The sequence below is a fragment of the Mya arenaria genome, chromosome 15 (genome assembly GCF_026914265.1).
Source record: "Mya arenaria isolate MELC-2E11 chromosome 15, ASM2691426v1".
In the NCBI taxonomy this organism is placed as follows: Eukaryota; Metazoa; Mollusca; class Bivalvia; order Myida; family Myidae; genus Mya; species Mya arenaria.
Window position 1 is genome coordinate 57656556 of NC_069136.1, and position 12830 is coordinate 57669385.

Consider the following 12830-nt stretch of genomic DNA (forward strand, 5'->3'; position numbering starts at 1 on the left):
TCTTTAAGGCGCAGTGGCCTTAGTTGTCAGGTTGAAGTGTTTCCGAATGCCTACCACCGGTCATAGTGACAATGCCGATGACTGTTTCAAGGACACACTAGTATCAAGACATTCTACATCCTGAGGTTGCACGCTGTAGACTGTTTACTTCACGGTCTTCACAGATATCAATATATTTATAAACTCATTTAAAACTACGACCAACGAGCATTGTCCGTGTTAATATCATATCATATATAGCAATTCACTCGTTAAAGAAATACAAATGTAGTGTCGTATGCAATTCGTTACAAACAGAAATGAGTTCTTCAAGTATGATATGTGCCCTCTTATTTCATGTTGAACTGGCTCTTGGGGAGTTTCAGAGCTTTGCTAACACTGTCCATATTCACTTTATCTGTTTAGTTTTGTATAGTTAATATAGAAGATATCTCATTAAAGAAGACTGTCGTAATATATTACTTGTAAAGTCCCAATCGCACACAATATTGATAAGATCCTCTTGACGTACATGTATAGCATCACTTTGATTACAAATGTTGTTACGGGTCTTGCCCACAATTTTGCAATTATGCAAGTTTATAAGTGTCATGAATAGTAATTTCATAACAAGGATGAAGTATTCGCAAGATTGAATAATTAGATAATTCTGAAATCAATGGCTTGATCTGTTTGAGGGAGGAAACAGTAGCCGTAAACAATGCCTATCTGAGGATTTGACATTTTTCGGGTAAAACCCGTAATGCCGGATTTGTCAACGTGTATGCATATATTCCAGCGTCGGCACAACATAAATACTATATTTAGCATACGTTGCAAAAATGCGTGGCGATATCGGGATTAATAGTTGAAATTTGACCAGAACTTTGTTTTCAAACAATCGGCCATTGAAATCACCTGCAAGTATACATTATCCTGCTTTTGACTAAAGAGGAAAAATGCCCGAACAACATGCTGAGAATACCCTAATATGCGTCATAGTCATTATCAGATGGCGTATATACAAAAACTATACGTTGATGGCTGCTCATTACTTTTTACCTTGATGCCTAGAATTTTATAAGTTTGAATATTATTGGCAGGATTGACACAATGCATTAACTTTTGCTTAAGAAGAACAGCCGTACCCATTTTCCGCATTTGTAGGGTCCAAATATTTGTTTTCCTCGTATCGTCTATCGTACAGAGAGCCTGGTAGTTTGATTTGATTGAAGGAGTGCTAAATCTATATTTGTGTCATCTGAATGTTCGAAGATCTGGTTAAGGCTGAGTCCACAATGCCTCTAACATTCCAACGGAGTAGCATTAAACAGCATAAAGGCCGCATCGGTGTTTAACATGACTGTGTCCCATAGTCTGTGTTTGTAGTATGGCGAGAATGGGTTTGTTAAAGCTGCACTCTAACAGATTGAACGTTTTGACAACTTTTTTTATTTTTTGTCTTGGAATGAGCAGTTTTTGCGTAAATATCGGAAAAACAGTGATAAAAGACTGATGACAAAAGATCAGATCGCAGATGTTCGTATTTCTTCTCCAAAATTGATGTTTTATACATTTTTCTGATAAAACATTAAATTTGGAATGGAAATATTAAAAAAAACTGCGGTCTGATCTTTTGTCAACAGTCTTACATCACTGGTTTGCAGATATTTACGCAAAAAAATACTATTTCAAGACAAAAAATAAAAACGTTGGAAAAATGGTAAATCTGTGAGAGTGCAGCTTTAAGGTATCATCACGCGTAGGATCCCACCCGTCTTTCCTGTTGTTGTCATATGGATACTGCCTGTCCCAATACACGTCGTGGTACCATGAGTCGTATTCGCCCCCACGGTCATACGACCAGCGAGTCTGTACTTGGGACGCTGTTGTCTCACTCGATGATCCTGTCGAGAGAGAGAGTGAGGGTGAGAGCGTCCCTGTTTGTAAGTATTTCAGTAAGAAAAAATACTGATAATTAAAATATAGCGAAGTTTTTTAAGGTTATACACATGGCTTACCTCAATGTCACTCTAAAACATGTACAGATTTGTAGATTGTTTAACTACTAGTCTTTGTTTATTCTCGAAGATAGATAATATTGTTCTTTTTCTTTGAACTTACCTAAAAAATTAATTGTATATACATTTGTTGTAAACCTCGTATCGCATGTTTTATATGTGTAGAGTGTATGATAAACTTTGAAATTTGAAGTTCATTTCTCTTAAATCTCTTATGGGAACTCTGTATTTCTGTACTTTTTGAAACATGTATTCATCATGTCCTGGCGGAAACGGAAGTTTACACAGACGGTCAGACGGACTAGAATACTCATGCAATTATCATTTCGTCCTAGTGTTACCTCTGGAACAGATTATAATTCACAATTAAATGTTCTTATCTTTACTCTAATGAACTCGAATGTGTATAAAGTATAGTGTCAGACAGAGGACAAAACCTATATATACCATTGTCAAGTGCAGAGCTTGAAAGGAAACTCACTTTAACTTGATATATATTTATAGTTAAGTTAATTCTAACCGGACTATAATGTTACGGATTTTCATCTTTCTATTGTTTATAACATGCACCAGTGGCCGATCCTGGAAAAAAGGCGTCACTGCGTATGCACCAAAGCTACGGTGTGATGATTTCAAAGCACTCAGCAATATATCGTGGTGGTATGTTGTCATTCAATCTGTTAAAATTTGTACTATAATATTATCATATTATCCTGTAAAATTTAATATGAAATGAATGAATGTAATAGATAGCTCCATGTGTATTCTTGGAGGTTAAGGACGTTCACTAATTATAAATGGTGACGGAACATTCGGAGCTCCTCGGCCATTTTTATCGAAAACAACATCGGATGTATATGGACGGTTTACATACTCGGAAATCGGTATGTTTAAGTCCGGTTCGAGTTGATCGCGCAGTAGTTTAATTTAGCAGTTAAACTTAATGACTTAACTCTTAAGAATCTTTATTATGTTTGCAATAAATCACTTCACTGGCAATCAATTTAAACTAAGATCAATGAATACAAGCTAAAAGACTAATTTAATTAATGATATAATTCAAAAATTACGAACTACCTCGACTGATGTTAGTGACCGGTATACATCCGAGGTTGTTTTCGAGAAAAACGGCCGAGGATTTTCGAATAACAGAAATGTTGCGCATTTTCACGCTTTCGCCTTCGTGTAGCAAAACGCCATACGGTGTCAAGACAAATCGTACCGCTGCTTTTTTATACCCTAACGAAAGACGAATGAACGATTTAAAGTGCTAAAATACGTCGCGGGGGAAGGGGTTGGGGGGGGGATTGAATTTTGATCTTGCAAAATATGTATTTTAAGCGTGATTTACTTGTTGTTAAAACGAATGCTTGAGGAAATTCTATAGCAACTTAATCACGTTAAACGTTATTTTGTCAAAATGACAAATTCGTCTTTAGAATTGTATTGATATTCAGGTACGACTGGTCAAGTAACCTCGACCGATATGATCATGCAAGGACGTTAAACAACTGCCCACCCAATATGGACATGGCTCCCATGCACGTGCCGATGATAAAGACAATATGGAAAAATGGTACCCATCCAACACTCTCACCGGGAGCCAAGTACGTCTTGGGCTACAACGAACCCGACCATGCAGACCAGGCGGACTTGACCCCAAAACAGGCGGCGGACTTCTGGCCGGAGGTCGAGCGGCTATCAGCGGGACTCCCCTTGATTTCACCAGTAACGGCCGGACAGGACTTCCCTTGGCTGGATGAGTTCTTTCGCCTCTGCAACAACTGTCGCGTGGATTACATCGGCGCGCATATGTATAGGTATGAGTCCATGCTTGTTTTTTTTTAACACAGGGCTTTAAAAGTTTACAGTGTTTAGTAAGTATGCAGTGGGTGTAAAGGTGACGTTGTCCGTACAATCATAGCTTCTGTTCACATTCCTACAGGCTAGGATCTTTTGGAGGATTCTATGGTAGGATATCTGTGCCGACATTGCAGACAGGTCATACGGAGCTCGCTACCTTGTACGATGCACGTGTGTTTGGCGTTCGTACGGTGCTAGTCCCGTATTCATACGAACACAATAAACCTGTTCGGTGGTATCTGAAAAATTCTCATTTTAAGCTAGTCAGCTGAAGTGATTAAACCTTATCATAAAAAATAAGAAAAGATAAGTTAAGATGCATCCAAAAGGCACTAATATGGAAGGCGTACACATTTAAACCAGATTCTTTGTTATTGTTTTGGCTACTGCGTTGTCGCTGAAGTCTTCATTGTATAAAAAGAAGAACATTTCGGCTGTTGTAAAAGCTTACATGGGCTTATAAGTATACCGTTCTTTTCAATTACACAATGACTAAATGAATAGTTTACAGAGAGGTGCGTTATATATCAACATATCTATATTACAGGTGCAACGCGGACCAGATCATGTCGTTCCTTCAGCAGCTGCACAGGCGCTATCACAAGAAGGTGTGGCTCACGGAGTTTGCGTGTCCCCACACGACGGACGAGAATGACCATCTCCACCTTATGCAGACATTACTACCCAGACTGGAGGCTGCAAACTACGTTTACAGGTCAACGTTTTGTCTGATTCACAAAACACATGATAACAATCAATATGAAGGCGTGAGACCACAGTTATTTTTACTATATGTTTCATATAGACACTAACCTGGCTTTTGACTTTATACACACCCCAATTGAAAAACAAGGGCATGGCATCTCTAGATCAATTCAAGACACAAAATATAACCACAAGAAAACACCATGTTGACCATTGACCCGACTGTCAAAATTGAGTTCAAATACATAACCCTTCCGCCAGGGAGTCAATCGGCTACAAACAACTAATTTTCACACTTCCACAAGCTATGATTTTTCCAATATTTACATTGAAAACTATCAATTTCTTCAATAGAGTGTCAAATTCAGTCAAGTTCTCTGAAAAAAGAACATTTTTTGCTTCTTTTTCATTCAATTTTAATAAAATATTGATACTTGAACACAAGCACTCTTTTTTTCTGTATTCACATCCGGATCTTGGTCAACGGGGGGCAGATAATTGTGGTCTTGAGCCTGAAGTATTTAACACTATAGTACAAGTATAACACGACCTGAGGGACATATTTCCATGAACTCTTTTTTATGTTCATGAACTTGTGATTTATTTCCGTATAGTCGTCGATTTTTGCTCTATTCGTGATTTATTTCAATGTACTCGTGGTGTATTTCTGAAACTTGAGCCTTCTTTTACGTGTACCCGTGGTTATTCTTGTGACTTGTGGCTTATTCCCGTGTACTCGTGGTTTACCATTGTATACTCGTGGTTTATGTCTGTGTACTTATTGATAATTTTCATGACTTGGAGGATTATTCCGATGAACTCGTGAGTTGTTTCTGTGTATTTGTTGTTCATATTATTGTACTTGTCGATTATTTCAATGAACTCGTGGTTTATGTTCATGGCCTTGTGGGATTTCCCGTGCGCTTGTGGATTGTTTTTGTGTATTCGTAGATTATTTCAATGTATTTATGAGTAATGTTCATGAGTGTGTGGGTTATTTCCGTGCACTCGTGTATTATTTCCATGTACTCGTGGTATATTTCAACTAACTTGACCATTATTTCCATGATCTATCAGCTTATGTCCATGATCTTCAGAATTTATTTCCACGAACCCGTGGTTAAATGTCCGTGAATATTTCCGTGTATTCTGTTTAATTTTCTAAACTCATAACTTTGTTCAATTTACATGTGGTTTTATTTCTGTGTCATTGGGTTTTTTCCCGATTACAGTTTATTTCTGTGTACTCGTCGTTTATTTCTGTGTATTGTGTTCATTTCCGATTACTGTTTATTTCTGTGTACCCGTGGTTTATTTCTGTGTATTGTGTTCATTTCCGATTACAGTTTATTTCTGTGTACCCGTGGTTTATTTCTGTGTATTGCGTTCATTTCCGATAACAGTTTATTTCAGTGTACCCGTGGTTTATTTCTGTGTATTGCGTTCATTTCCGATAACAGTTTATTTCTGTGTACCCGTGGTTTATTTCTGTGTATTGCGTTCATTTCCGATAACAGTTTATTTCTGTGTACCCGTGGTTTATTTCTGTGTATTGCGTTCATTTCCGATAACAGTTTATTTCTGTGTACCCGTGGTTTATTTCTGTGTATTGCGTTCATTTCCGATTACAGTTTATTTATGAGTACCCGTGGTTTATTTCTGTGCAGTAGTGGTGTATTTCTGTGTATTCCGAGTACAGTTTATTTCTTGTACCTGTGATTATTTCTGCGTACCCAGGGTTTATTTCCGTGAAGAAGTGGTTTTATTTCCAGATACTCGTCGTTATAATGCCCATGAGCTTGAAGTTAATATATATGTACTCGTGATTTATTTCCAGTTACTGTGGGCTTATTTCCAGTTACTCGTCGTTTATACCTATTGCTTGTAGTTTATTTGGGTTTATTTTCAGGTACTTTTGGGCTTATTTACAGTTACTTGTCGTTTATGCCAATTGCTTGAGGCTTATTTCCAGTTACTTGGGTTTATTTTCAGATACTTTTGAGCTTATTTCCAGTTACTTGTCGTTTATGCCAATTGCTTGAGGTTTATTATTATGTAGTTCTGGTTCATTTCCAGGTACTCATGGTTCTCAGCTCGATTTCATGGGACCGCGTTTGTCTCCAACTCGACAAGCCTGCTCCACAGCGACTCATCTACACTTACAAAAATTGGGCGATTCTACAATGACTTTGAGCCCAGCGGAGCCACGCATATTGTTGGCTAGTATACGCCCTATGTTATAACAGAAAGAGAACTTAAATAAAGGTGTAAACGTCTACTATCTTTGTAAACTACGATTAGTTTTTGAGTTGTTGTAGATCTTTTAAAATCGTCAGTGCTTTATTTTGGCGTTTCTATAACCGAGCGAATATTCCATTTTCTGTTTCTGGAAACGACGCTAGACGGGACTTACTTAGGGATGCAACCTTTTGACCAACTCCTCATCTGAATCTGCTAGTGAAGATAATATTAAATATTCTTCAATAACCGTGTAATTACAGTAGCCCCTACAGCCAAAAGGCTTTGCACGATGGCATTTGTAAGTGTACAGAACATGCGGACCCGATTGAAATCCGTCTTTCGCCAGAATATTTTTCCATCGTTGACTTCATATTTGTCAAGGTCACAATGGGACATGTGAAGGCGAGAGTGAGGGTGCAAATTATAATGCAGCTATTGTAGGTCGCGGGTAGACCTTTATAAACTAACAAAGAAAGATAGTTGTGGTGCGCTCCGTTTAGAACCGTTTAAACAACGCACCCCGGATCTCTCTGAATAATTGCCAAATTGTACTAATGAACCATTACTGGCGGTAACGAAAGTGCAGATCAACGGACAGATGTACTGTTCTTATCTTCACTAACATATATGTTAATTCTTACATATAATAATGCTATCAGACAGAGGTTAACAAATTGTCAAGTTTGATAAGAAATGAAATTAAGTTTGTTGCTATTTAGTTAATTTGTAACCGGCCTAAAATGTTGCGGATTTTCATTTTTCTTATGTTAATAACATGTGCCAGAGGATCGTGGAAAAAAGGCGTCGCTGCGTATGCACCAAACTTACTGTGTGATGATTTCAAAGCACTCAACAATGTATCGTGGTGGTATGTTGTCTTTCACACTGTTTCAATTTGAACACATATACACATTTCTACTATAAAATAATTTACAGAACCACTATAATGAAATGAATCATTGTTATAGACATGTGCATTCTTGGAGTTTGAGGACATTCACTAATTATTAATGGTACCTGAAAGAGCGTATTTTCACGCTTTCACCTTCGTGTAGGCAAGCGCAAAACGGTGTTAATGCAAATGGTGTCGCTGCATTTTCATGCCCACTTAGGGATGAATTGGCGATAGTGTGTAAATAAACCAAACGGGGGAGGGTGCATTTTGTGTATTATGCATTTTGAGCGTGATAAACATGTGGTTAACCCGAATGCTTGAGAAACCTTTTTAGCAACATTGTAAAGTTAAAATTAATTTTGTCAACATAAATCGCGGCCATGCACTTCACAAAGCAGAGCTTGGACCAATTTAGTTTTTGCTAGAATTGTTTTGATATTCAGGTACGACTGGTCAAATAACCTCGACCGATATGATCATACAAATACGTTAAACAACTGCCCATCCAATATGACCAAGACCCCAATGCACGTGCCGATGATAAGGACAATATGGAAAAATGGTACCCATCCAACACTCACGCCGGGAGCAAAGTATGTCTTAGGCTACAACGAACCCAACCATCCAGTACATGTGAATTTAACCCCGAAACAAGCGGCGGACTTCTGGCCGGAGGTGGAGCGGCTGTCGGCGGGACTCCCTCTAATTTCACCAGTAATGGCCGGAGAGGACTTTCCTTGGCTGGACGAGTTCTTTCGCCTTTGCAACAACTGTCGCGTGGATTATATCGGCGCTCATATGTATAGGTATGGATCTATGCTTGTTTTGTTTGGAACACAGGGCCTTAAAAGTTTACAGTGTCTAGGAAGTGTGCAGTTGCTGTGTAGAAGAATGATACAGTTACATAGAATAATACTGTGGTCACTGTGTATCGGCTTAGAAGTAGACTATGCCATGAAAGTTTCAGGGTCCGAGAAGTTAACAGTACCTTTAAATTGACTGTGAATTGAAGTGAATGCAAACTATGCAGTGACTTTAAGTTCGGCTATGACATAAAGTTTGCGGTGTCTTTGAAGTATACAGTATCTTAAAAGTTCACATCGGCTTAGAAGTATATAGTAGGTTAAAAGTATGAAGTGACTTTAAGATCGGCTATGACATAAAGTTTGCGGTGTCTTTGAAGTATACAGTATCTTAAAAGTTCACATCGGCTTAGAAGTATATAGTAGGTTAAAAGTATGCAGTGACTTTAAGATCGGCTATGACATAAAGTTTGCGGTGTCTTTGAAGTATACAGTATCTTAAAAGTTCACATCGGCTTAGAAGTATATAGTAGGTTAGAAGTATGAAGTGACTTTAAGATCGGCTATGACATAAAGTTTGCGGTGTCTTTGAAGTATACAGTATCTTAAAAGTTCACATCGGCTTAGAAGTATATAAGTATAAGCATGTTAGAAACATATAACAACGATTAGGACTTAACGATGCTTGGTTATTCCAGACCGTAGGAAATGTAAATTTGTTTTTATATCATGTTAAACAAAGAAAAAGTGACCGATATAAGCAAGAATGGAATGCAGATATAGAAAGTTCAAGTAGAGCATTAACGTATAGATTGTTTGCTGATTTTAAAGTTTAACCATATTTAGATATTGTTAGCATTGAAAAGTATAGAATTTCACTAACTAAATTACGTGTTTCGTCACATAGACTTTGCATAGAAACAGGTCGATGGAACAAACATGCACCTATTCCAGTTAATGAAAGAGTCTGTTTATTTTGAAACTCTTTAGAAGATGAATTTCACTTTATTTTCGAATGTGAATGTTTCATAGAACTTAGACGAACACTAATAAACCGATATTACCGTACCAACGCTAATGTTATAAAGTTCAAAGATTTATTACAATCAGAAAGTTGTGTTGTTTTGAAAAAAATAGCAACATTTTATCATAAAGCATTTGCTGCAAGAAATTGAATTTTTTTCAATTAGTAATACATATATACAAGTTACTCTCCTTTCGCTCTATCTTACTACATGTACATACTACTCATCGCCAACCATATGAATGTACTAACCATTGTATTTGTATACTGTACTCATGGGCTTATGCCTACTGTATATGTTTTCCCAAATAAACCAAACCAATAAACCAGTATATAGTAGGTTAGAAGTATGAAGCGGCGTTTTGATGTACTGTGACATAATCTATGCTGCGTATTTTAAGTGTACACTGGTTAATATGCTTTATATGCATCGATCACATATCCGTACGATGCTCATATGGTTTAAGAAAAAAAACCGATTTCAACAATTTAAATCCGTAATGTCTCCGTACAATCGTAATGTCCGGTCACATACCGTCAGGATTCCGTATGATAATTTGGTGGATGCAATCGTAGGATATCCTTACGGATATCGCAGACGGGTTGTACAGACCTTGTAAGGAGCTAAAACTTACCTCGTACGACGCACGTGCGTTTGAATAGCACTGGGGAGATGCCTGCACGGTTCCTGTACTATAAGAATAAACCAATTTGCTGATATCTGGTGACTAAAAGGGGAGGCAATGGGAACGCTGAAATTGCCCAGGCCTGATTTAGAAGTACGTCTAGAATTGGACGACACGGGTCATTCTATAGAGGGTACAGCAGATATTGTCAAGGCTATCGAACGGACCAGTTCTAGTTTTGAGCAATATTATGAGATATGTTTAACACCAACATATATTCAGGCATTAAAACCCATACTAAAAACCTTTATTCTAACATGTGTTGCCCATGTTTTTCGATAAGCTTTAACTTTGCATAATTGCTACAAACAGTGGATATCTACAATATTCGTTCAATGCATAAAGTTAGCAATGTTTATATTAAGACAGGTGATACGATTGCAAAAGTTTATGTGAAAATTGAAATAAACGAAATCCTCTCAATTATTTGGAATAACACAAAATAGGCTGCACTAATAAATATACATTTATTTACGGTGTACGCAACTGCGTTGTCGCAGTAATTTTCATTGTATTAAAGGAAGTATATATTGGCTAATTAACAACTTACCATGGCCTTTTAGTATACTGTGGCTTTTAATTAAACAGTGGCTAATAAAATGATTAATGGAGAGGTGCGATATATGAATATATCTATCTTACAGGTGCAACGCTAACCAGATCATGCACTTTCTTCAGCAATTGCACAACCGCTATCACAAGAAGGTTTGGCTCACGGAGTTTGCGTGTCGCCACACGACGGACGAGAACGCCCATCTCCACCTTATGCAGACATTGCTACCCAGACTGGAGGCTGCACACTACGTTTACAGGTCAACGTTTTGTCCGATTCACAAAACATAGTATGGACATTATGAGGTTTATAACACAATGATACAGATAAAACACAAACTGAGGAACTGCCTTCCATGTAACCGTGATTTATTTTTGTGACCTCTTGGTTTGTTTTGTGTACTCCTGGTTTATTTCTGTGACATGTGGCTTATTTCCGTGTACTCGTGGTTCATTTTTGTGTACTGGCGGATTATTTGCATGCCTTTGAGGATTATTCTCAGGCAATAACGGGCTTTTGCCGTGTATTTGTGGTTTAAACCGTGTACTCGTAGTTTATTTAAATGAACTAATGGTTTGTGTTTATGGATTTTCCCTCGCGCACGTGAATTATTTCTGTGTATACGTAGTATATTTTAATGTATTAAATGATGCTATATGTTCATGATTGTGTGGCTTATTTCCGTGCACTCTTGTTTTAGTTCCATATACTGGTTTGGTAATTTTGGTTTATTTAATGTTCTTATCGTTAATACCCATGAGCTTGAAGTAAATATAATTTGTATATGTTCTCTTGATTTTCTTCCAGTTACTTTGGGTTTATTTCCAGGTACTTTGGGTAAAATTCAACTTAGGTTTATTGGGCTTATTTACCGTGACTTGTCGCTTATGCCAATTGCTTGAGATTTATGTCTGTGTAATTCTGGTTTATTTCCAGGTACTCATGGTTCTCAGCTCGATTTCATGGAAACGATTTTGTCTCTAACTCGACAAGCCTGCTCCACAGCGACTCCTCAACCTTGACAAAAATTGGGCGATTCTACAATGACTTTGAGCCCAGCGGAGCCACGCATATTGTTGGCTAGTATACGCCCAATGTTATAACAGAAGGAAAACATTAATAAAGGTGTAAACATCTATTATCTTTGTAAACTACGATTATTTCTTGAATTGTTGTAGATCTTTTAAAACTGTCAGTGTTTTATTTTTGCGTTTCTAAAACCGAGCGAGTATTCCACTTTCCGTTTCTTCATGATTATTGAATAATGATACACGAATTTTAACTCTCATGATATTGGTAAATCACCAGAACTGGTGTCAATTTTGAGACGCCATGAGAAATTACCCCTAGTGGCGGTCAAACCCGCAACCACTCGGCTGAGAGTCGGACACCTATACCACAAGATCACCGTCACTCTAATCCCGTTTAAAAGTATTTTGAAAAAAAACACACAAAAGCTTTCAACATGTGCTTGTAGGCTCACTGACACTCACATAAATCATTTTCCACACGCAATAACAGACGTTTTTCTTAACGTATATAGCGTAGTGCACACAATGTAGCCCACAGGTACATGAACCCGTACGCGTTGAAGTTTAAAACCAAATGGATACAATTTTAATATGACAATTAATGAAGAACGAGATCAAAGAAAAAAACACTCAACAATATGGTACAAATCATGATTTTCGATGCCTGAAATTCGACTGACTTTTGACAACTTCAGCTCCAGGGTTGGATTTAAACCGCACAATTTGCAGTGTGTATTATGGTCGTGTTATTCACGGAACAACGCAGACAATAGTTGAAATAACTTAATAAGGTTAATTTTATAATGAGTATCAGGGACGGGCTCAGGAATTGACTTTAGAGGGGGTGTAATCTACGGACGCAACCTTTTGACATGCGCCTCTCCCTCAGACACAAAATGTATATGGTTTGAAATGTTTGTAGGGGGATTTGGCCTACACCCCTAAGTCATTTTCAACCATTCAGGTCCGATATGGTGCATTTCAAGCGTATTTTATTCCCTTTTCCTCCCGATACTGACACAAAAATAT

General features: G+C 37.6%; 2 protein-coding genes across 2 annotated transcripts; both read left to right on the top strand.

Annotated features, from left to right (window-relative positions):
• Positions 1-2425: 2425 nt before the first annotated feature.
• On the top strand, positions 2426-6844 carry LOC128218991 (uncharacterized). Its single transcript, XM_052926785.1, has 4 exons — positions 2426-2660; positions 3458-3820; positions 4411-4578; positions 6645-6844. Exons 1-4 carry the CDS (start codon positions 2530-2532, stop codon positions 6790-6792), a joined length of 810 nt encoding a protein of 269 aa, XP_052782745.1. The 5' UTR covers positions 2426-2529; the 3' UTR covers positions 6793-6844.
• Positions 6845-6972: 128 nt separating this feature from the next.
• Positions 6973-11906, top strand: LOC128218992 (uncharacterized). The gene is made up of 4 exons (XM_052926786.1): positions 6973-7677; positions 8148-8510; positions 10862-11029; positions 11707-11906. Exons 1-4 carry the CDS (start codon positions 7550-7552, stop codon positions 11852-11854), a joined length of 807 nt encoding a protein of 268 aa, XP_052782746.1. The 5' UTR covers positions 6973-7549; the 3' UTR covers positions 11855-11906.
• The last annotated feature ends 924 nt before the right edge of the window (positions 11907-12830 follow it).

Coding starts and splice junctions, on each gene's coding strand:
- LOC128218991 (XM_052926785.1), top strand. CDS start 2,530: ATGTTACGGATTTTCATCTTTCTATTGTTTATAACATGCACCAGTGGC. Junction 3,821..4,410: donor ATCGGCGCGCATATGTATAG/GTATGAGTCCAT, acceptor TCTATATTACAG/GTGCAACGCGGACCAGATCA. Junction 4,579..6,644: donor GCTGCAAACTACGTTTACAG/GTCAACGTTTTG, acceptor GTTCATTTCCAG/GTACTCATGGTTCTCAGCTC.
- LOC128218992 (XM_052926786.1), top strand. CDS start 7,550: ATGTTGCGGATTTTCATTTTTCTTATGTTAATAACATGTGCCAGAGGA. Junction 7,678..8,147: donor CTCAACAATGTATCGTGGTG/GTATGTTGTCTT, acceptor TTTGATATTCAG/GTACGACTGGTCAAATAACC. Junction 8,511..10,861: donor ATCGGCGCTCATATGTATAG/GTATGGATCTAT, acceptor TCTATCTTACAG/GTGCAACGCTAACCAGATCA.